At 47.3% G+C, this 22,973-nt stretch overlaps 2 protein-coding genes across 2 annotated transcripts; one reads left to right on the plus strand and one right to left on the minus strand.

Annotated features, from left to right (window-relative positions):
* Positions 1 to 10,937: 10,937 nt before the first annotated feature.
* On the plus strand, positions 10,938 to 11,861 carry LOC140265176 (olfactory receptor 14J1-like). The gene has a single exon (XM_072361061.1). The coding sequence runs from the start codon at positions 10,938 to 10,940 to the stop codon at positions 11,859 to 11,861; it is 924 nt and encodes a 307-aa protein (XP_072217162.1).
* A 6,193-nt stretch (positions 11,862 to 18,054) lies between these two features.
* On the minus strand, positions 18,055 to 18,990 carry LOC140265190 (olfactory receptor 14J1-like). Its single transcript, XM_072361075.1, has one exon. The coding sequence runs from the start codon at positions 18,988 to 18,990 to the stop codon at positions 18,055 to 18,057; it is 936 nt and encodes a 311-aa protein (XP_072217176.1).
* Between the last annotated feature and the right edge of the window lie 3,983 nt (positions 18,991 to 22,973).

The following is a 22,973-nucleotide window of genomic DNA, read 5'->3' on the forward strand; positions in this document are numbered from 1 at the left end:
CCTGGCTGCTCTGCCATCCCCAGGCAGAGCTCTGTGCACTCTCACACAGGGCAGTCACCCTTCCTTGTATCCTCACCTATCCATCCTAAAGACTCTTTATCCCCTTTGTGCTGCAGTTGTGGAAGCCATTAAACTGTGCCCCTGTGGTCCAAAAAAGAGCTCAGGCCTGTTGCTATACCAGGATTTCTAGCTTATTTTGTGTTGTTGTTTGCATTAGTGCAAACCCACAGAAGTAAACATCCAGACTGGAAAGCATCACTGGACATAGACTGACTGGATAGCTCATCTATGTTCTTAGTGTGCAGAAGGTGGCACACAGGGATTAGTCCCACTGTGGGTCTAGGAGTTGATGTAGCAGCAAGGACACTCCTAGGGCATGGCTTTCCTGAAGGCCCTGTGCTGCATTTGCAGCTGCATTTGTGTGGGACAGCCCAGAGAAGATGCACAACACGAGGCTGCTTCCGATGCCATTCACCTGAGAGCCCACAGAAAACTGAGGTTATGTCTGTTGATGAATAACGACATATGTTAGCTTTGTGTTGCCTTGAGCTCCGGAATATGCAGCAGATGGAGAACAGAGAAAGATCTGGCTCTTCAATGAGCTCATCCATTTAGTTAGCAGAGAAACTCTGCATACTCTGGCGAGATGGGTGACAAAGGCACTTTGAGGTCATTTACGATGACCAGAAATACTTCTTTCCCCTCTCTGGCCCTTAGCTGATGCTCAGGAATGAGGTTTCTATCTCAGGAATTTCCCACATGCTTTACAACTCTGTCACACATCAAGGAGCAGCCCAGACACCTTGGGCATCACCCAGCCTCTGTGTGTGAGCAACTGCCTTTGTGCTAAAGGACCAAGGACTCAGAGCAGGAGCTCACATGCAGGCAAATGCATACAGAAATGCCACTGTCAAATCCAGGAGTGGGGAGGAAATGGAGGGGGGCTTCAGGTAGGCAAAAAAGCCAGTGATGACAAATAGGGAGACCACGGCCAAATGAGGGAGGCACGTGGAGAAGGCTTTGTGCCGTCCCTGCTCAGAGGGCATCCTCAGCACAGCCATGAAGATCTGCACATAGGACAAAACTATGAAAAGAAAGCACCCAAAGACTAAACTGAAACTAAATAGGAGCAACACAACTTGACCGAGATAAGTAATAATGCCCCTAGTGATACTCTAGCACATTTGTCCTCTAAAATTGGTTCTATTTGACATGCTACTTCATAAACTTGCATGATCATTATCAATTATTAGCACCAAGGCATGGCTATGAGCATCCTAAAAGCATATGTTGCACAAATTTTAGTGGTCATTAAGAATCAATATATCAGAGTATATGAAAGTTGAAGACTTTTCCTAACTAGTTACAGGTTAACACAATGGGACCCTCATGGATTTATTTCCAGGTTGCAGAAACTTAGGTTGCAGAGCAAACGTGTTTGTTCTTTTTAGTAGGTTTAACATTAATGTTGTTATGTTGTGTTTGATTTGTTTCTTTTCTCATGTTTAGAGTATTGTCAGTCGAGGCCTTGATTGAGTTATAATGGTTTTGTTATTAATATGAGTAGTGTTGTTATTCTATAGGCTGTAGCTTGCTAATTAATAAAAAAAGAGGCTTGGGGCTCGGCCCATGGCTTAGGAATATCATAGAATATGCTTTAGTGTTTGTCGGAATAATCCTTTTAATCCTGTGTTTGCTACCATTTATACTGACTTCCTTGCAAAATATGATTAGTCGGTTGGTAAACCGAGCCGCTTCAGCCAACTTAGTTATGCAAAAAGAAAATGGGGAAGTGTGGAGAGTTGTATTGATGACTGGCTAGCTGAGAAAGGCCATGTAGATACAGTGCAGCTGGTCAAGCAACCGTGTCAGGTGCAGGGATAATGAGAACAACAGAATGTGTGATAAGGAAGTTGGCCGCGGCTTTGGGGAGTCAGCAAGACAGTGGTTATCAGGACGATAACCACAAGGCACAAAGGTAGGTGGGGTTGACATGTAACTGGGAACCAACGATGAGCTTTGCTTTGCACTGTGTATGAGCTAATTATCTGCGCTATGAATGTACATGTAGCAAAGCAATAAACGAGACTTGCTGATTATAAATCATGGTCATTGCACTTCTCCTGTTGTCTCCCACAAATGTCTATTTTGCAAGCATTTTAGGTATGTTTTAACGTATTCAGGGAATTTGGTTCCATGCTTACACGAGCTCTTGGAGTGAGAAAATGGAAATTAGGTGGGAAAGAAGTGAAATAAAATTTTATTTATAAGTTCAGTAACATTTTTTTGCGGGTTGCCATATCACACACAATCAAACAATCAAAGATGCATAAAACATAAAGAACCATCACTGGGAAAATGTGTGAGGAAAATGTGCACTTTATGGAAGCAGGAATAGTGCGTATTGCAACACCTTGCTGAGAGCGTGCTTGATCTCCTTGTTCCTCATGCTGTAGATAATAGGGTTCAGTGTTGAAGGAACCACTGCATACAGAAATGACACCATCAAATCCAGGAGTGGGGAGGAAATGGAGGGGGGCTTCAGGTGGGCAAAAAAGCCAGTGATGAGAAACAGGGAGACCACGGCCAGGTGAGGGAGGCACGTGGAGAAGGATTTGTGCCGTCCTTGCTCAGAGGACATCCTCAGCACGGCAATGAAGATCTGCACATAGGACACAACTATGAAAACAAAGCACCCAAATCCTAAACTGGCACTAAAAATGAGCAACACAACTTCCCTGAGATTTGATTCTGAGCAGGAGAGCTTGAGGACCTGGGGGATTTCACAGAAAAACTGGTTGACAACATTGCCTTGGCAGAGAGGCAGTGAAAACGTACTGGCAGTGTGCAGCAGGGAACTGAGAACCCCAGCGCCCCAGGCAGCTGCTGCCATGGTGGCACAAGCTCTGCTGTCCATCAAGGTCCCGTAGTGCAGGGGCTTGCAGATGGCAACGTAGCGGTCATAGGACATGATGGTGAGAAGGGAAAACTCTGCTGAGATGAAGAAGACAAAGAAAAAGAGCTGTGCAGCACATCCTGCGTAGGAGATGGCCCTGGTGTCCCAGAGGGCGTTGGCCGTGGCTTTGGGGAGAGTGGTGGAGATGCAGCCCAGGTCGAGGAGGGCCAGGTTGAGCAGGAAGAAGTACATGGGGGTGTGCAGGCGGCGGTCGCAGGCTACGGCTGTGCTGATGAGACCGTTGCCCAGGAGGGCAGCCAGGTAGATGCCCAGCAAGAGCCAGAAGTGCAGGAGCTGCAGCTGCCGCGTGTCTGCCAACGGCAGCAGGAGGAACTCGCTGATGGAGCTGCTGTTGGGCATCTGCTGTTCCTGGGCTTGGAGTCCTGTTCAGAGTGCAGAAGGTAATGACAAGTTCAGAACATTCTCAGAGACACTCCTCGTGGTATAATATGACGTGTTTTCATTCTCCTTCAACAATGTAGATTTAGCACCATTACTTGCATTTAATTTCATGTAGTTCAGCATTCCTTAAGCAGAAGCAGCATTTGGAGCTCTAACCTTCCTCTTATTTCCTTTTCTTATCCCGTCTCCCTGGATATTTTCATCTGTTTCATGTGTTTCATATCTTTACCCCAACTGCTCTTACAACCCCAAACCCAGCCTCTGTGCTGTTCAACTTCACTTAGAAAAAGCTGCCTGTTCCCAGGTTAAGTGAATTATTCATGACTGCTAAAAAATACGATAAATTCAATTGCTTCCATGATTTGAGAAAGGGGAGACTGAAAGAATATCATGTGTGACTGTTCAGAAAACAAGCAATTGATTGAAGATAAATTCTCAGAGCTGTGACAGCCAGTTTTAGATTTCTTCCCTTTTGCCTTTACTCAGAACAGGAGATGGAAAATCCCTGCCTTGGCTCTCCTCTTGCAAAGGACCCTCACAAACATCCTGCTGTACAGTGGAGCTGTGATCCCCTGCCCCAGGCAGCAGCTGTGGCAGCACAAGCCCTGCCGGGGGGCTCCTTCCCCCAACACGTCTCCCCGCAGCACCCTGGACAGCTCCCCGGGCAGGCTGAGTGCTGAGCCTGGCAGGCGGCAGAGTCCCATAGCCGGCACACAGCCCCTGGGGCACAGCAGGGACCCTGCTCTGCAGGACAGCCCTGGGCACCCGCCTGCAGCCCTCAGGGCTGTGCTCTGATGCTGCAGCACAGAAGCCCTCAGCTGGAGCAGAAGGCTTTTTCCACAGTAATGAAACATGCAGTGTCTGCACCTAGATCTGCTATTGAATGTCCAATTTATAGTTAGCCCTCTATGAACAGCAGCTGCATGGCCTGAAGTGAGACTTACCTTGTCATGGTCTGTTAGCAATGTTCCTGCAGCGTGCTCAGAAGGCTGCTCACACCTCACTCATCCTGGAAGCTCTCTCCCCTTTCTCTCCTCTCCTTCTGTCAGCTGCAGGCTGTGCTGTGCACAAGAGCTGCTCCTGGGCACAGCTGTCTCTACAGCACCACACACTTTTATGAGCTTCCTGTGTCTCAGGAGCCCAGCCCAGCTCAGTAACAGAGGATGTCATATTTATCCTTCCCACTTGTCTCTCCTGAGATGTTTGGGGTTTTCATGGTCAACAGCTCCTGAAAGACAACAGCATCATGACAGTACATTCAAATCTGTTGAATTTAACACCAGATTTCTAGTGGTCAGTGACTAATTCCAGACATGTGGTGAGTCCTCCCAGAGAGTGTTTGCTGAAACTAAAAGGGCACACAGACAAGGACACAATAGCATAGAATCATAGAATCACCAAGGTTGGCAAAGACCTACAAGATCATCCAGTCCAGCTGTTCAGCTATCACCAATAGCTCCCATTATTCCATGTCCTTCAACACAGTATCCATTCATTCCTTGAACACCTCCAGGGTCCGTGAATCCACCACACCCCTGGGAAGTCCATTCCACGTCCCAAAGTGCAGGACGCAGCATTTGGTCTTGTTGAACCTCATCCCATTGGCTTCAGCCCAGCTCTCCAGCCTGTCCAGATTCCGCTGTAGGGCCTTTCTAACCCCAGGCAGATCCACACTCCCAGCCAATTTGGTGTCATCTGCAAACTTACTTAGGTTTCACTCGATGCCCTCATCTAGGTCAACAATAAAGAAACTGAAGAGGAAAGTCACCAGCACTGACCTCTGGGGAACACCAAGTAGGTGCACAGGTAGGCATCCAGGCGGGTCTTGACTATCTCCAGACAAGCTGGAGACTCCACAACCCCGTTGGGCAGCCTGTTCCAGTGCTCCGTCACCCTCACTGTAAACAAGTTCTTGCACACATTCATGTGGAACTTCCTATGCTCCAGTTTCCGGCCATTTCCCCTTGTCCTGTCTCCACACACGGATGAAAAGAGTTTGGTCTCACCACTTTGCCACCTACACCTCAGATATTTATAGACCTGGATCAGGTCCGCTCTCAGTCTTCTTTTCTCAAGGCTAAACAGACCCAGCTCACTTAGCCTTTCTTCATACGGGAGATGATCCAGACCCTTCACAATCTTTGTAGCCCTTTACTTCACTGTTTCCAAGAGATCCGTGTATTTTATTTTTATTTTTTTATTTTTTATTTTTTATTTTTTTAATGATGAGCCCAGAACTAGACACAGTACATCAGATGAGGCCTTACCAGGGCAGATTAGAGGCGAAGGATCACCTCCCTCGACACCCTGGCCACCCTCTTTTCTATGCACCCCAGAATTCCATTGGCCTTTTTGGCCACAAGGGCACACTGCTGGCTCATGGCTAACCTGTCATCCATCAGGAAACCCAGGTCCCTCTCTGCAGCGCTCCTCTCCAGCAGCTCATCCCCCAGCCTGTCCTGGTGCATGCAATTATTCCTCCCTAGGTGCAAGACACTACACCTGCTTTTTTTAAGCCCCATCTGGATTCTTACTGCCCAGCTCTCCAGCCTGTCCAGGTCCCGCAAAATGGAAGAACAGCCCACAGGCATGTCAGCCAATCCTCCCAACTTTGTTTCATCAGCAAACTTGATGTGTATGGCCACTATTCCTTTGTCAAGTTTGCTGATAAAGATGTTGAACAAGACTGGACACAGCCCTGACCCCTGGGAAACACCGCTACTTACAGGTCACCAACCAGACTCTGCACCGCCAACGACGACAATCTGTGCTCTGCCAGTCAGCCAGTTCTCAACCCACCTCACTGTCCACTCATCTATCCCACACTTCCTCAGCTTTGTTCTATGGATGTCATGGGGAACAGTATCAAATGCCTTGCTGAAATCAAGGTAGACGACATCCACTGCTCTCGCCCCATTTACAAAGCCAGTGAAAATGTCATAGAAGGCTACCAGGTTGGTCGAGCATGACCTCCCCTTGGTGGACCCATGCTGACTACTCCTGATAAACTCCCTTTCTTCCAGTTGTCTGTAGTTGGCATCCAACACAAGCTGCTCCATCACCTTTCCAGGGAATGAGGTGAGGCAGCCTAGCCTGTAATAACCCAGATCTTCCTTCTTGCCCTTTTTGAAGACCGGAGTGACACTGGCTGTCCTCCAGTATTCAGGCACCTCCCCCATTCTCCAAGACCTCTCAAAGATGATAGAGAGCGGTTCAGCAGTCACTGCTGCAATCTCCCACACCACTCATGGATGCACCCCTTCATGTCCCATGGCTTTAAGAACATCAGTGTGGCCTAGGTGCTCACGGACCACCTCTTCCCAGACTAAATGCAAGTAAAGTCTTCCATTCCCCAGACCCTCACTAAGCTCCAGGCTCTGGGATTCCTGAGGGAGAGCTTTTTTCACTGAAGACAGAAGCAAAGAATGCCTTCAGTATCTCCAGCGTCTCAACATCCCCCGTCACCAGAATACCCCCCTCACTTCGTAGGGTACCCACAGTCTCCCAAGTATTCCTTTTATTCATAACATAATTAAATATATATATATATATATATATATATATATATTTAATGAGTGTCAACCAATTTATGTAATACTAAGTTCTGCTTGCAAGGAACTGTGTGAGAGAGGTGGGACAATCAGGGCTGGTTCTGCGTTGAGGTGTTTATAACTGGACAATACAGACTGTTAATGGAAAGATAAATGGTAGTAAGGGTGTATATGGGATCTAAAAAACAGTATTGTTTGACAAACTGTCTTGACGGCATAATAAAGTGTAATTGTTGATGGCATATGGAAGTGTACCAGAGGGTGTGTGGAAGTGTAAATCAGGATACAAATAGTGGAATAGTTTACAGAGGAAAAAGAGTTTAAGAGGAAGTGAGTTTATCTGCACAGACATGAGTGCAACCCCCCGCACCTCTCCTCTGTGAGCAGAGCGAAGCAGAGACACAGTCCCCATGTATCATGTAGTGTTATTCTACATAGAAAATGGGTGAGGTCACAACAGAAGAGGCAGATCTTCCTCTCTGCTCCATCTGTGGCATACTCTGGAGTTCAAGGCATTGCAAAGCTGGGGCCCATCTACGTTCTTTCACAGATGACACTTTAGTTTGTTCTGGGCTCTCATTTCTGTTGCATCTAAAGTCTGGGGTCATGCCAGTTGAAAGGAAACTAGCAAATGTTGTCTCATTGTAAGGAAGAACAAGAAATGTGACAGGGGCAATTACGGACCTGTCAGTCTCACTCCAGAGCCTGATAAAATTATGGAGACAATGATGGTGGGAGTGACTGAAAAACAGTTGAAGGACAATTCTGTCACTGGTCACAGCCAACACAACTTTCTGAATGGAAGGTCCTGTTTAATTATGGTCCATTTCTGACAAGGTTACCCACTTAGTTGACCAAGGTAAGCCAGCTGATGTTATCCGTGAGGATTTCAGTAGAGCTTCTGATACAGTTTCTCACAGCACCCTCCTGGACAGAATGTCCAGCATACGGTTAGACAGAAACAGGATGTGGTCAGTGAGCAGTTGGCCAATAATTCAGGCCCGAATGATTATAGCCAATGGGTTCCATTGGGCTGGTAGATGGTCACTATCAGGGTACCCCAGGGTTCCATTTTAGGGCCACTTCTCTTTCATGTATTTGTGGATGAACTGCATGCAGGACTTGAAGATGTTCTGAGCAAGTTTGCTGGTTGGAGGTGTTGTTGCCTCCACTGAGGGTGGAGAGGTCTTGCAGAGACATGTGAACAAGTCAGAGAAGTGGGTACCAGTTGGTACTATGCACCAAGTGCATAAAGTATAATAGGAGCCTGATTGTGCACCTGGGTAGGGGCAACCCTGGACATACACACTGACTGGATATGAGACACTGGAGAGCGGTCTGACTGAAAAGGATTGGGGGACCTGGTCAGCAGCAAATTGAATGTGAGTCAGCAGTGTGCCCAGGCAGCCAGGAAGGCCAGCGGTCCCACGGAGCACAGGAAACTAGTTATTGCTAGGTGGGTAACAGAAAGGATAGTTCCTGTCTGCTCTGCATTGCTGCAGCCTCACCTGGAGCACTGGGTGCACTTCTGGGCACCGCAGTATGCAAAGAACATCAAACTATGGGAGGGTGTGCAAAGGAGGGCACTGGAAATGAGAAATCAGAATTCAGAGTTTCATTGGGATTGACTACATGATCAGACTGGGCCTTTCTTACAACCCACATCCTGTGATGAGACACAGGGCACACATGGGACATGAACCTCACAGTGTCCTTGCACCCCATGCAGAGCCTGGGATCTTCTGTCCTTCTGACTTTCATTTGACATCATACAATTCTCCATTTCCTGCCCCAGGAAGGGCCCTGAGCCAACATGAGGGACAGGATCTCCCTGCCAAGTCTGGAGATCAAGGTTTGGCCTTTCTGCTTCATAAGACAAAGGGGAAGTTTCTCAGCATCAGAGCCACCATGCCAGTGCCTTTGCCTGCCTGTAGTTGTGGCTTCCAATTATCTGCTCTAACAAGTCCCTTGGGAAGCTGGCTTGTTAATGTTCCTCAGTGGGCCCATTAATGCTCCAAGTAACTTCACTGTTACTTCTGACTTTGTCTTGTTGAGCACTTTGTGCAAACTTCTCTCTGCACTGGAGGTTGATGGACTCAGCAACAAATGCCGCCTGGGGCTCCTTACCACCTAAAGAGCCTCCTGAGCCTTGTGCCTTCCTGTCATTCTCTTCAGGTTTTCAGAACTTGTTCAGCAAAATGGAGAGTTACCTGGAGAGAGCTTAAAGTGGCCGAATCCGGCAGTCGTTTATTGTTTATTTATTTATATTTGAGTATAAACAAAACATTTAAGCAGCACTGTGCAACTGGTACCAATCTGGAATGTTCCCAATGAGTTCTGTTGTGTTACTGTGTGGACAAAGGTCCTCCTCAGCCTCCCCACCCCATTTCTGCTCACACTGGCCCCATGGGACTTGCATCACTTTTCTTCACATCACTCTTGTCCTCTGCATTCACCCGCTCAGTGTTAAAACTCCTTTACACCAACTCCCACTAGCTTTCCACAGAAAACCAGCTGCACATGGGAAAGGAAAGATTTCTCTCTTTTTTTTTGGCCAACAAACAGCAGGAAAGTTGTTGCAATTGAATGAACAGTAAAACACAGTGATCAACTGCATGCCATGTCCATGTCGCTTTCATTGAGGTTTGTCTTTCACTGGGAATACTTGTACAAGAAATGAGTTAGACACAGTCATGATGCTGTTTTCTTTCAGGAGCTGTTGGCCATGAGGACCCAGCGATATCTCAGGGGAGAGGAGTGGGAAGGATGAAATTGTCATCCTAATCTGCTGGGCTGGGCTGGGCTCCTGGGACACAGGGAGCTCATACAAGTGGGCAGTGCTGCAGAGAGACAGCTGTGCCCAGGAGCAGCTCTTGTGCACAGCACAGCCTGCAGGTGACAGAAGGAGAGGAGAGAAAGGGGAGAGAGCTTGCAGGATGTGAACGGTGAGAGTGGGCTGTGAACTCACTGCAGGAGCATTGCTCACAAATGATGACACGGTAAGTCTCACTGCAGACCATGCAGATGTTATTCATAGAGGGACAACTTAATCAGGGACATGCCATAGCAGATCTGGCTGCAGGCACTGCATGTTTCTTTACTGTGGAAAAAGACTTCTGTTTGAGCTGAGGGCTTCCGTGCTGCAGCATCAGAGCACAGCCCTGAGGGCTGCGTGTCCCAGCACGGCTGCAGGCTGTGCATATGGGGCTGAAGGTGGGTGCCCAGGGCTGTCCTGCAGAGCAGGGTCCCTGCTGTGCCCCAGGGGCTGTGTGCCGGCTATGGGACTCTGCCGCCTGCCAGGCTCAGCACTCAGCCTGCCCGGGGAGCTGTCCAGGGTGCTGCAGGGAGACGTGTGGGGGGAAGGAGCCCCCCGGCAGGGCTTGTGCTGCCACAGCTGCTGCCTGGGGCAGGGGATCACAGCTCCACTGCACAGCAGGATGTTTGTGAGGGTACTTTGTGAGAGGAGAGCCAAGGCAGGGATTTCCCATTTCCTGTTTTTAGGGAAGGAAAGAGGATTGGAGGCAGAAATCTAAAAGGGGCTGTCAAATATGAACACAGCTCTGAGAGTCTCAAATATTTCTTCAGTCCATCGGTTGTTTTGTGAACAGTCACACAGAATGCACAGAATGTGCTTTCAGCCTCTCCTACTTAAAAGATAAAAGTTCTCATTGTTTTCTGCAGACATTAATAGTTCACTTATCCCACAAATAGGCTGATTTCTCTAAGACAAACTGAAGTGCACAGAGGCTCGGGCTGGGGACTCAAAGAGCAGCAGGAATAAAGAGGAAAATTTCCAGGAAGCTGGGATATGATTAGAAAATGTGAAGAAAGAAACAGCTCCCTAATCTTCTTCTGTTCTTTTAGGGTTGGTGTAGCTCATGAAAATAAATTCAAGTTCTGGAGTTAAATGAACATTTTCCAGAAGGAAGAGAGAATTTTCATAATAAATGAGATGTGTCTCTGAGAAGGGTCTGTACTTGTCATTATCTTCTGCACTCTGAGCAGGACTCCAAGCCCAGCAACAGCAGATGCCCAACAGCAGCTCCATCAGCGAGTTCCTCCTGCTGCCGTTGGCAGACACGCGGCAGCTGCAGCTCCTGCACTTCTGGCTCTTGCTGGGCATCTACCTGGCTGCCCTCCTGGGCAACGGCCTCATCAGCACAGCCGTAGCCTGCGACCGCCGCCTGCACACCCCCATGTACTTCTTCCTGCTCAACCTGGCCCTCCTCGACCTGGGCTGCATCTCCACCACTCTCCCCAAAGCCATGGCCAACGCCCTCTGGGACACCAGGGTCATCTCCTACACAGGATGTGCTGCACAGATCTTTTTCTTTGTCTTCTTCATGTCAGCAGAGTATTCCCTTCTCACCATCATGTCCTATGACCGCTACGTTGCCATCTGCAAGCCCCTGCACTACGGGACCTTGATGGACAGCAGAGCTTGTGCCACCATGGCAGCAGCTGCCTGGGGCGCTGGGGTTCTCAATTCCCTGCTGCACACTGCCAGTACATTTTCACTGCCTCTCTGCCAAGGCAATGTTGTCAACCAGTTTTTCTGTGAAATCCCCCAGATCCTCAAGCTCTCCTGCTCAGAATCAAATCTCAGGGAAGTTTTGTTTCTCATTTTTACTTTCAGTTTAGGCTTTGGCTGCTTTGTTTTCATAGTTGTGTCCTATGTGCAGATCTTCCTTGCCGTACTGAGGATGCCCTCTGAGCAGGGACGGCACAAAGCGTTCTCCACATGCCTCCCTCACCTGGCCGTGCTCACCCTGCTTGTCATCTCTGGCTTTTTTGCCTACCTGAAGCCCCCCTCTGTCTCCTTCCCATCCATGGACCTGATGGTGGCACTTCTGTACTCAGTAGTGCCTCCAACACTGAACCCTATTATATATAGCATGAGGAACCAGGAGGTCAAGGATGCAGTGAGGAAAGTGATTACTAAATGTGTTTAAAAAGCTGTGAACTGCCCATCTTTTGGAATTCATATAATGTAATCCAGCTTTTTTCTAAATCAAGCTCTCTTTTGTTGATTGTTCTGTTCATGTTATATGTGTAATTCATTATTATTCTTTATATATATATACTGTAATGTTTTTCACTAAAATATCATTAGTCAAATCAATTTCTACTCTGTTTGTACCTTTCTAGTGTAGGCACAAAGCCTTCTCCACGTGCCTCCCTCACCTGGCCGTGGTCTCAGTATTTGTCAGCACTGCCGTTTTTGCCTGCCTTAAGCCCCCCTCACTCTTTTCCTCCCCATCCATGGACCTGATGGTGACAGTTCTTTACTCGGTGGTACCTCCAATACTGAACCCTGTCATCTACAGCATGAGGAACAGGGAGGTCAAGGAAGCAGTGAGGAAAGTGATTACTAAATGTGTTTCAAATGCTGTGAACTGACCATCTTTTGGAATTCATATAATGTATTCCAGCTTTTTTTCTGAACCAAGCTATCTTTATTGATTGTTCTGTTCATTTTATATGTGTAAATCATAAATATTCTTATATATATTTATATACTGTAATTTTTTTCACTAAGACATTAGTCAAATCAATTCCTACTCTGTTTGTACCTTTCTAGTGTAGCCCATACACACTGTACATAACAAACCAGGCGCTCTGTGAACCTTGCAGAATAAAGGACATGCAGTGACTCTGTCTGTCCTCCTTCTTTTGGAGCTGACGGTGTCGCATGTTCTCAGAAACCCACAATCCAGCAGGAAGCACATGACTGTTCATCAAACTGTGCCGTGACTTCAGCCTGCAACAGCTGACGGTCCATCCCTGGGCTCCTGGCTGGGGTTTGTGCTTTCAGGCTCACATCTGTCGGTGCCTCTGAGAGGCCAGCAGCAGCTGCTGGTTTGCACGTTGGTTGTCAGGTCCCCTCTTGCTCATTTCCTGTGAGACCCTGCACAGGACAAGCTCTTTGATACGAGTTATCACATCAGAAGTTTCCAAGCTTCCTGGCTGGAACCAGCCATTGTGGCTTGGAACCAGCCTTGTAAGCCTGGAGCCAGCCTTGTGTCACGACTTACCTAGATTTACCTGTGCCCGTGACAATGGGCAGCCGCCCCGTAGGGCCCCTGTCCCGAAAGGGAAGGGAAAATGGGAATGGGAAAAGAGAACAGCGGCGGCAACCTAAGGAGGAAAACTTATTTACTAAGTATGATATCAGAATACAGGATAACACAATACAATACAAAATGATTGAGGCTAATAAATTAAATGAAACAGAGAGAGAGTCCCCAGAAACCTAGAGGCCTACTGTGAACTCAAGGCAACACAGCTGGAATGCTTCCCAGTCTCCGAGAGTCCAAGAGAGAGTCCAGCTCCAGAGAGTGAGATTATAGATGTCCTCCTCCCATGACTTAGCTCTGGCCGAAAAGTCCTCTGGGATACGTAGTTTTGTTCTGAGAGCTGAGTATTTGGGACGTTGATATTCCACAGAACTGGACTATGAAGCTTTTAATGATCCATACTGCACATGATGTTATGATGTGGAATATTGACAGCAACATTACAAACCCATGACATTCCACGCCTTATTCGACATTATTACATCATGGTTAATGTATATACAAATATACACGTATATAAAACTATGATAACTAAATAGTACAATTAAATGTAATATAACTGTAAAACTAAATTGCACTAAACATGCATATATGTATACATATATACATAGAATTACTGACTGCACTCCTCCAACATCAAATTCCCTTGTGGTACACATTGAGCATCCCCGTCCTTCTGCATCACCCACCAAGTGCACCCAGGTCCCTGGGCAAAAACTGTTCCACGGACAGGTTTGCCATTTCCAGAGGCTGGAAGGACCCAAACAGCTTTTCACAACGCGTTCTTTACATGTACAACAGGGACCTTATCTCCCTCTATAGTGTGTAGGGGGCTGGATTAGGTAGGACCATCATGATTGACAGATCCTCTAGTATTGACCAACCAAGTGGCTTCTGCCAGATGCTTCTCCCAGTGCTTAAATGTTCCACCACCCATTGCTTTCAACATAGTTTTCAACACCCCATTGTATCATTCAATTTTACCAGAAGCTGGTGCATGATAGGGAATATGATAAACCCACTCAATGCCTTGATTTTTGGCCCAAGTATTTATAAGGGAATTTTTGAAATGTGTCCCATTATCAGATTAAATTCTTTCTGGGGTGCCATGCCGCCACAGGACTTGTTTCTCAAGACCCAATATGGTGTTTCGGGCGGTAGCATGGGGTACTGCGTATGTTTCAAGCCACCCAGTGGTTGCCTCCACCATGGTGAGCACATAGTATTTACCACTGCGAGATCGTGGCAAGGTGATATAATCAACCTGCCACGCTTCCCCATATTTTTACTTTTGCCATCGCCCTTCCTCCCAGAGAGTTTTCATCCTCTTGGCTTGTTTAATTATGGCACATGTTTCACAGTCATGAATAACCTGTGCAATAGCGCCCATAGTTAAGTCCACCCCTCGGTCTCTGGCCCACTTATATGTTGCATCTCTTCCTTGATGGCCTGAGGTCTCATGGGCCCATCGAGCCAGAAATAGTTCGCCTTTATTTTGCCAGTCCAAGTCGATTTGAGCCACCTCAATTCTGGCAGCTTTATCTACCTGATGGTTGTTTTGTTGTTCTTCAGTAGCCCGACTCTTGGGCACGTGTGCATCCACGTGACGCACCTTTACAACCATACCTTTTGTTGGGGCAGCAATGTCTTTCCAAAGTTCAGCAGCCCAAACAGGTTTACCCCTCCGCTGCCAGTTCTTCTGTTCCCACTGCTGTAACCACCCCCATAAGGCATTTGCCACCATCCATGAGTCAGTATAAAGATAAAGCATTGGCCACTTCTCCCGTTCAGCAACATCTAAGGCCAGCTGGACAGCTTTTACCTCTGCAAACTGACTTGATTCTCCCTGACCTTCAGTGGCCTCTGCAACCTGTCATGTAGGGCTCCACACAGCAGCCTTCCATCTGCGATGTTTCCCAACAATGCAGCACGATCCATCAGTGAACAGGGCAAACTTCTTTTCGTTTTCTGGTAGTTCATTGTATGGTGGGGCCTCTTTGGCGCGTGTCACCTCTTCTGCTGGTGATGTTCCAAACCTTTTACCTTCAGGCCAGTCCATGATCACCTCTAAAATTCCTGGACTATTGAGGTTCCCCATTCATGCTCGATGTGTAATCAAGGTAATCCACTGGCTCCAGGTGACATCGGTAGCATGATGGGTGGAGGGAACCTCCCCTTTGAACATCCAGTTCAGCACTGGCAGTCGAGGTGCCAGAAGGAGCTGTGTTTCAGTACCAACTACTTCGGAAGCAGCCCGAACCCCCTCATATGCGGCTAAGATCTCCTTCTCAGTTGGAGTGCAGCACTCTTCAGACCCCTTATACGCTCGACTTCAAAATCCCAGGGGTCGGCCTCGGGTCTCTCCTGAGGCTCTTTGCCACACACTCCAGGTGGGACCTTTCTCTCCAGCAGCAGTGTAGAGGATGTTCTTTACATCCTGTCCCGTCCGTACTGGCCCCAAGGCCACGGCACGGGCTATCTCTTGTTTTATCTGCTCAAAAGCCTGCTGCTGCTCAGGGCCCCATGTGAAATTGTTCTTTTTCCGCGTTACGTGATAAAGGGGGCTTACAATGAGGCTGTAGTTTGGAACGTGCATCCTCCAAAAGCCCACTACACCCAGGAAAGACTGTGTCTCTTTCTTGTTAGTTGGTGGAGACATGGCAGTGATTTTGTCGATCACATCTGCTGGGATGTGACGACGTCCATCCTGCCACTTTATACCTACGAACTGAATTTCTTGGGCAAGCCCTTTTACTTTGCTTTGCTTAATAGCAAAACCAGCTTACAAAAGAATTTGGATAATCTTTTCTCCTTTTGTGAAAACTTCCTCTGCTCTATCACCCCACACAATGATTTCATCAATGTACTGCAGGTGTTCGGGAGCACCACCTTGTTCCAGCACAGTTTGGACCAACCCATGGCAAATGGTTGGGCTGTGTTTCCACCCCTGGGGCAAACGGTTCCAGGTATACTGAATGCCCCTCCAGGTGAAGGCAAACTGTGGCCTACATTCTGCGGCCAAAGGAATGGAGAAGAAGGCATTAGCAATGTCAGTGGTGGCATACCATTTGGCTGCTTTTGACTCCAGCTCGTATTTTAGTTCCAACATGTCCGGCACAGCAGCACTCAGTGGGGGTGTTACCTCATTCAGGCCACGTTAGTCTACTGTCAGCCTCCATTCTCCACTGGCTTAACGCACTGGCCATATGGGGCTATTAAAAGGTGAGTGAGTTTTACTGATCACTCTCTGATTCTCCAGCTGGCGAATTGTAATCGGGTTATCTAGATTTACCTGTGATAGAGGCTGCTGCCCCTGGAAGCAGGGGACTGGACAAAAACAGTGGCAGCAATCTAAGGAGAAAACTTATTTTACTAAATACGATATTGGAATACAAGATAACACAATATGATACAATATAATTGCGACTACTAAATCAAACAAGACAGCGATAAAATTGGCAGCTGACAAAATGAGGTTTTGTGCACATTTATCTCTGAGGTCATCTTTGAGTTATGGAAGCAACATTGTTCATAAGATTAATAATTAAACTCTTTACTTTTGACTCCTCAGGGAGTCTGGCTACAGAGGAGAGAAGGGAGGACACCTTCCAGCAGTCCCTCAGACTCACTCTCACTTCGTTTTGTCCTGGAGATCGAGAGCTAGTTCCAATAGCTCCTGAGGATTTTGACTATCCGTGGGATGCTCACACCAGCACACTCCCATTGCTACGTGTCATTAATGTGTTCCAGGTTATGTTTGAGATTAAACAATTATTCAAGAATATCACTGAGAGATCTGACCCAAGGTGAGAAGGCTCTGCATGGCAGGTGGTGTGGGACGGTCTGGGGAGCTGCCTGAAGCAGTGGGTGCCCCCAGGACTTTGGAACTTCATCTCCGTGCAGGATCCTGAGAAACTGGTAGAATAATGGGGGCCAAGTTACTGTTCCATGTATTGCGATAAGAAACTGAAACAACTGCCTCCCACGGGAGGTGCGCTGTGCCAGGAAGTACAGCCCTGTGGTCACTCCAACCTCCCCAATGAGCCCAGTGGCTGCTCCAACTTAGTCAGAGGTCCTGTGGTCATTCCAGCTCTGACAATGAGTTCTGAAGTTGCCCCAGTTCCTGCAACAGCCCAACAGTAGCTGCAGATTCTACTGTGAACTCTGTGGCTGTTAAAACCCCTGCAAAAGGTTCTGGAATTTCAAAAAGATATGCATATGAATTAGTATCTATGCATATATTTTTGCAACTGCATATGTTATATATATGTGAAAATATACTGTATGTAAGCATGCGTTTATATATATAGATACAGATCTAAGTCATAATCAAACTGCTTTCCTTTTTGTCTATCTTAGTAAATAGATTTAACCCAACAAATTTGAAACCACAGCACTGCCCTGAGTCCCATACACATCTCCTTGGGACTCTTGAATCTGACCCTTTCACTCAGTGAATAGCACCAGAAGATCTCGAGGACTTTTCAGGCAGTAGCTCCTGAGGTACATTCCTTACACCATCTTTGGAAGAGGCCTCCAGTTCTCTGTTCCTGCTCTGAAGGGGCCCTCTTGTTACAGCAGTGCCAGCAAGGAGACCAGCTCTGACACAGCCGTTCATATTGCCGGCTACTGACTCAGTCCCGGAGTGCTGCTGTACAGGCAACAGGACTGTTGTGAGACACACAAGACCTTCAGGCCTGCACAAATGAGAGGACCTATTAAGAGCACTGTGGCAGTGTAAATAGAGTAGGAGTGAAAAGAGCACGTTGTGCTGCTGTCAGTGACTGTACCTCCCCCCAGAACCGGAAAAGGTAGGAAGAGAGAAAAGATAAGGAAAAGTCTAATTTGAAAGCTTTTTAGGAATCATTTAACCTATTCAAAGAATGTGGTTCGATGTTTACATGAGCTCTTGGAGTGAGAAAATGGAAAGTAGGTAGGAAGGAAGTAGCTACAAAACTTGCAACAATTTTATTGCAGATTGTCGGATAACAATTACACAGTCAAACAATCAAAGATGCATAAAACATAAAGAAACATCACTGTGAATTATTTGAGGAAGATGTGTGCTTTATTGATGCTGGAATAGTGCATACTGCAACACCTTGCTGAGAGCATGCTTGATCTTCCTGTTCCTCATGCTGTAGATAATAGGGTTCAGTGCTGGAGGCACCACGGAGTACAGAACTGCTACCGTCAGGTCCATGGATGGGGAGGAAATAGAGGGAGGCTTCAGGTAGGCAAAAAAGGCAGTGATGAGAAAGAGGGAGACCACGGCCAGGTGAGGGAGGCACGTGGAGAAGGCTTTGTGCCGTCCCTGCTCAGAGGGCATCCTCAGCACAGCAAGGAAGATCTGCACATAGGACACAACCATGAAAACAAAGCACCCAAAGCCTAAACTGTTAGTAAAAATAATAAACACAACTTCCCTGAGATTTGATTCTGAGCAGGAGAGCTTGAGGATCTGGGGGATTTCACAGAAAAACTGGTTGACAACATTGCCTTGGCAGAGAGGCAGTGAAAACGTACTGGCAGTGTGCAGCAGGGAACAAAGAACCCCACTGCCCCAGGCAGCTGCTGCCATGGTGGCACAAGCTCTGCTGTCCATCAGGGTCCCGTAGTGCAGGGGCTTGCAGATGGCAACGTAGCGGTCATAGGACATGATGGTGAGAAGGGAATACTCTGCTGAAAGGAAGAAGAGAAAGAAAAAGAGCTGTGCAGCACATCCTGCGTAGGAGATGGCCCTGGTGTCCCAGAGGGCGTTGGCCATGGCTTTGGGGAGAGTGGTGGAGATGCAGCCCAGGTCGAGGAGGGCCAGGTTGAGCATGAAGAAGTACATGGGGGTGTGCAGGCGGCGGTCGCAGGCTACGGCTGTGCTGATGAGGCCGTTGCCCAGGAGGGCAGCCAGGTAGATGCCCAGCAAGAGCCAGAAGTGCAGGAGCTGCAGCTGCCGCGTGTCTGCCAATGGCAGCAGGAGGAACTCGCTGATGGAGCTGCTGTTGGGCATCTGCTGTTCTTGAAGTCCTGCTCAGAGTGCAGAAGATAATGACAAGTTCAGACCATTCTCAAAGACATTCCTTCTGCTGTACTGTGAAATGTTTTCATTCTCCTATGTCAGTGTTTATTTAGCACCACAACTTGAATTTAATTTCATTAAGTTCAACATTCATTAAGCAGAAGAGGCATATGGAGCTTTAACCTTCCTCTCATCTTCTAATCTTATCTCATCTCCGTGGATTTTTTCATCTGTTTTTTGTCTCATATCTTTACCCACACTGCTCGTAAAGTCCTCAGTCCCAACCTTGCGCCCTTCACTTTCTGTTCAGGAAACCTGCATATTTGCAATATAAGTGCATGATTTTTGTCAACAGAAAATGATATTTTCAACTAATTTCCCCCTTGAAAAGGTTCCTCTCCTTAAAAGGAGAGGCGGAAAACACATCACGTGTGACAGTTCACAAAACAAGCAATTGACTGAGAAGAATTTGGGAGTCTCAGCACTGTGTTTATATTTGACAGCCCCTTTTATATTTCTGCTTCCAATCCTTTCCGTTTCCTTAAAAAAAAAAAAAAAAAAAAAAAAAAAAAAAAAAAAAAAAAAAACAGAAAATTCCTACCTTGGCTCTCCTCTTGAAAGGCAGCTCCCCAGATATGTTGAGTGCAGATCCTGACAAGTGGCAGAGTCCCATAACCGGCACACGGCCCCTGGGGCACAGCAGGGACCCTGCTATGCACAACAGCCCTGGGCACCCGCCTGCAGCCCCATATGCACAGCCTGCAGCCGTGCTGGGACACGCAGCACTCAGGGCTGTGCTCTGATGCTGCAGCACAGAAGCCCTCAGCTGGAGCAGAAGGCTTTTTCCACTTTAAAGAAACATGCAGTGCCTGCAGCCAGATCTGCGATGGGATGTCCCAGATTTGGTGATCCCTCCAGGAAAAGCAGCTGCATTGCCTTCTGAGAGACACTTACCATGTTGCAATCCCTTGCAGTGAGCTCACATCAGGCTCACACTGTACACACTCTGTAAGCTCTGTTTCCTTTCTCTTCTGTCCTCATGTCAACTGCAAATCAAGCCCCAGCCCTGGTGTGCTGTGCACAAGAGCTGCTCCTGGGCACAGCTGTCTATCTACAACATTACCCACTTTTATGAGCTCCCTGTGTCCCAGGAGCCCAGCCCAGCTCAGTAACAGAGGATGTCATCTTTATCCTTCCCACTTGTCTCCCCTGAGATGTCCCTGGGTCCTCATGGCAAACAGCTCCTGAAAGACAACAGCATCATGACAGTACATTCAAATCTGTTGAATTTAACACCAGATTTCTAGCGGTCAGTGACTAATTCCAGACATGTGGTGAGTCCTCCCAGAGAGTGTTTGCTGAAACTAAAAGGGCACAGAGACAAGGACACAATAGCATAGAATCATAGAATCACCAGGGTTGGCAAAGACCTACAAGATCATCCAGTCCAACTGTTCACCTATCACCAATAGCTCCCATTATTCCATGTCCTTCAACACAATATCCATTCACTCCTTGAACACCTCCAGGGTCGGAGCAGAGCAGAGACACAGTCCCCATGTATCATGTAGTGCTATTCTGCTTACCAAATGGATGAGCTCGCAACGGAAGAGGCAGATCTTCCTCTCTGCTCCATCTGTGGCATACTCTGGAGTTCACAGCATTGCAAAGCAATGGCACATCAATGTTCTTGCAATGATGACACTTTAGTATGCTCTGGGCTCTTATTTCAATTGCATCTAAAGAAGTCTAGGGTCATGCCAGTTGACAGGTAGCTGGCAAATGTTGTCTCATTGTAAGGAAGAAAGAGAAAGATGACAGGGGCAATTATGGACCTGTCAGTCTCACTCCAGTGCCTGGTAAAACTATGGAGACAATGATGGTGGGAGTTATGGAAAAACAGCTGAAGGAAATTCTGCCATTGATCACAGCCAACACAAGTTCCCGAGGGGACGGTCCTGTTTAAATTCAGGTCACTTATGACACATTTATCCATTTAGCTGACCAAGGGAAGCCAGTTGATGTTATCCTTGATGATTTCAGTAGAGCTTCTGATACTGTTTCTTACAGCACTCTTCTGAGCAGAATGTCCTGCATACGGCTAGACAGAAACAGAACATGGTGGGTGATCAGTTGCCCATTAGGTCAGGCCCAAAGGATTATAGTCAATAGTTTTCATCAGGCTGGTAGATGGTCACTGTAATGGCTCCCTAGGGCTGCATTTTAGATCCACTTTACTTTCATGTTTTTGTGGATGACTTGCATGCAGGACTTGAAGATGTTCTGAGCAAGTTTGCTGATGAGACCAGATGAGGAGGTGCTGTTGCATCCACTGAGGGTGAAGAAGACTTACGGAGAGATGTGGACAATCATAGAAGTGGGTACCAGTTGGTACTAAGCACCAAGTGCATAAAGTATAACAAGTGCCTGATTGTGCGCCTGTATAGGGGCAACCCTGGACATATACACTGACTGGATAAGGAACAACGGAGGGCATTCTGACTGAAAAGGATTGTGGGTCCTGCTCAGCATCAAATTGAATTTGAGTATGCAATGTGCCCAGGAAGCCAGGAAGGCCAACAGTCCTCTGGAGTGCATCACGTAAGGTATTGCCAGCTGGGTGAGGGAAAGGATCATCCCTCTCTGCTCTGCATTGCTACACCTGGATCAGGGGTGCTCTTCTGGGCACCACATAATATAAAGAACATCAAACAATGGGAGGGTGTGCAAAACAGGACACTGGAACAGAGAGATCTGAAGTTCAGTGTTTCATTGGGATTGACTACATGATCAGATTGGGCCTTTCTTACATCCCACATCCTGCGATGAGACACAGGGCACACATGGGACATGAACCCCACAGTGTCCTTGCACCCCATGCAGAGCCAGGTATCATCGGTCCTTCTGTCTTTCATCTGACATCATACAATTATCCATCCACTGCACCAGGAAGGGCCCTAAGCCAACACTAGGGACAGGATCTCCCTGCCAAGTCTGGAGATCAAGGTTTGGCCTTTCTGCTTCATAAGACAAAGGGGGAGTTTCTCAGCATCAGAGCCACCATGCCAGTGCCTTTGCCTGCCTGTACTCATGGCTTCCAATTATCTGCTCTAACAAGTCCCTTGGGAAGCTGGCTTGTTAATGTTCCTCAGTGGGCCCATTAATACTCCAAGAAACTTCACTGTTACTTCTGACTTTGTCTTGTTGAGCACTTTGTGCAAACTTCTCTCTGCACTGGAGGTTGACGGACTCAGCAGCAAATGCCGCCTGGGGCTCCTTAACACCTAAAGAGCCTCCTGAGCCTTCCTGTCATCCTCTTCAGGTTTTCAGAACTTGTTCAGCAAAATGGAGATGTATCTGGAGAGAGCTTAAAGTGGCCGAAGCCGGCAGGCGTTTATTGTCTGTTTATTTATAGTTGTGTTCAAACAAGACATTAAAGCAGCGCTGTGCAACTGGTACCAATCTGGAATGTTCCCAATGAGTTCTGTTGTGTTACTGTGTGGACAAAGGTCCTCCTCAACCTCCCCACTTCATTTCTACTCACATTGGCCCCATGGGACTTCCATCACTTTTCTTCACATCAGTCTTCTCCTCTGCATTCACCCACTCAGTGTTAAAACTCCTTTGCACCAACTAAAACTAGCTTTACACAAAGAACTAGTGGCACATGTAAAAGGAAAGATTTTTTTTTTTTTTTTTTTTTGGCCAACAAACAGCAGGAATGAACAGTAAAACACAGTGATCAACTGCATGCCATGTCCATGCCGCATCTATTGAGGTTTGTCTTTCACAGGGAATATTTGTACAAGAAATGAGTTAGACACAGTCATGATGCTGTTTTCTTTCAGGAGCTGTTGGCCATGAGGACCCAGGGATATCTCAGGGGAGAGGAGTGGGAAGGATGAAAATGCCATCCTATTCTGCTGGGCTGGGCTGGGCTTCTGGGACACAGGGAGCTCATACAAATGGGCAGT

This window comes from Excalfactoria chinensis, unplaced genomic scaffold (genome assembly GCF_039878825.1).
Source record: "Excalfactoria chinensis isolate bCotChi1 unplaced genomic scaffold, bCotChi1.hap2 Scaffold_68, whole genome shotgun sequence".
Taxonomy (NCBI): Eukaryota; Metazoa; Chordata; class Aves; order Galliformes; family Phasianidae; genus Excalfactoria; species Excalfactoria chinensis.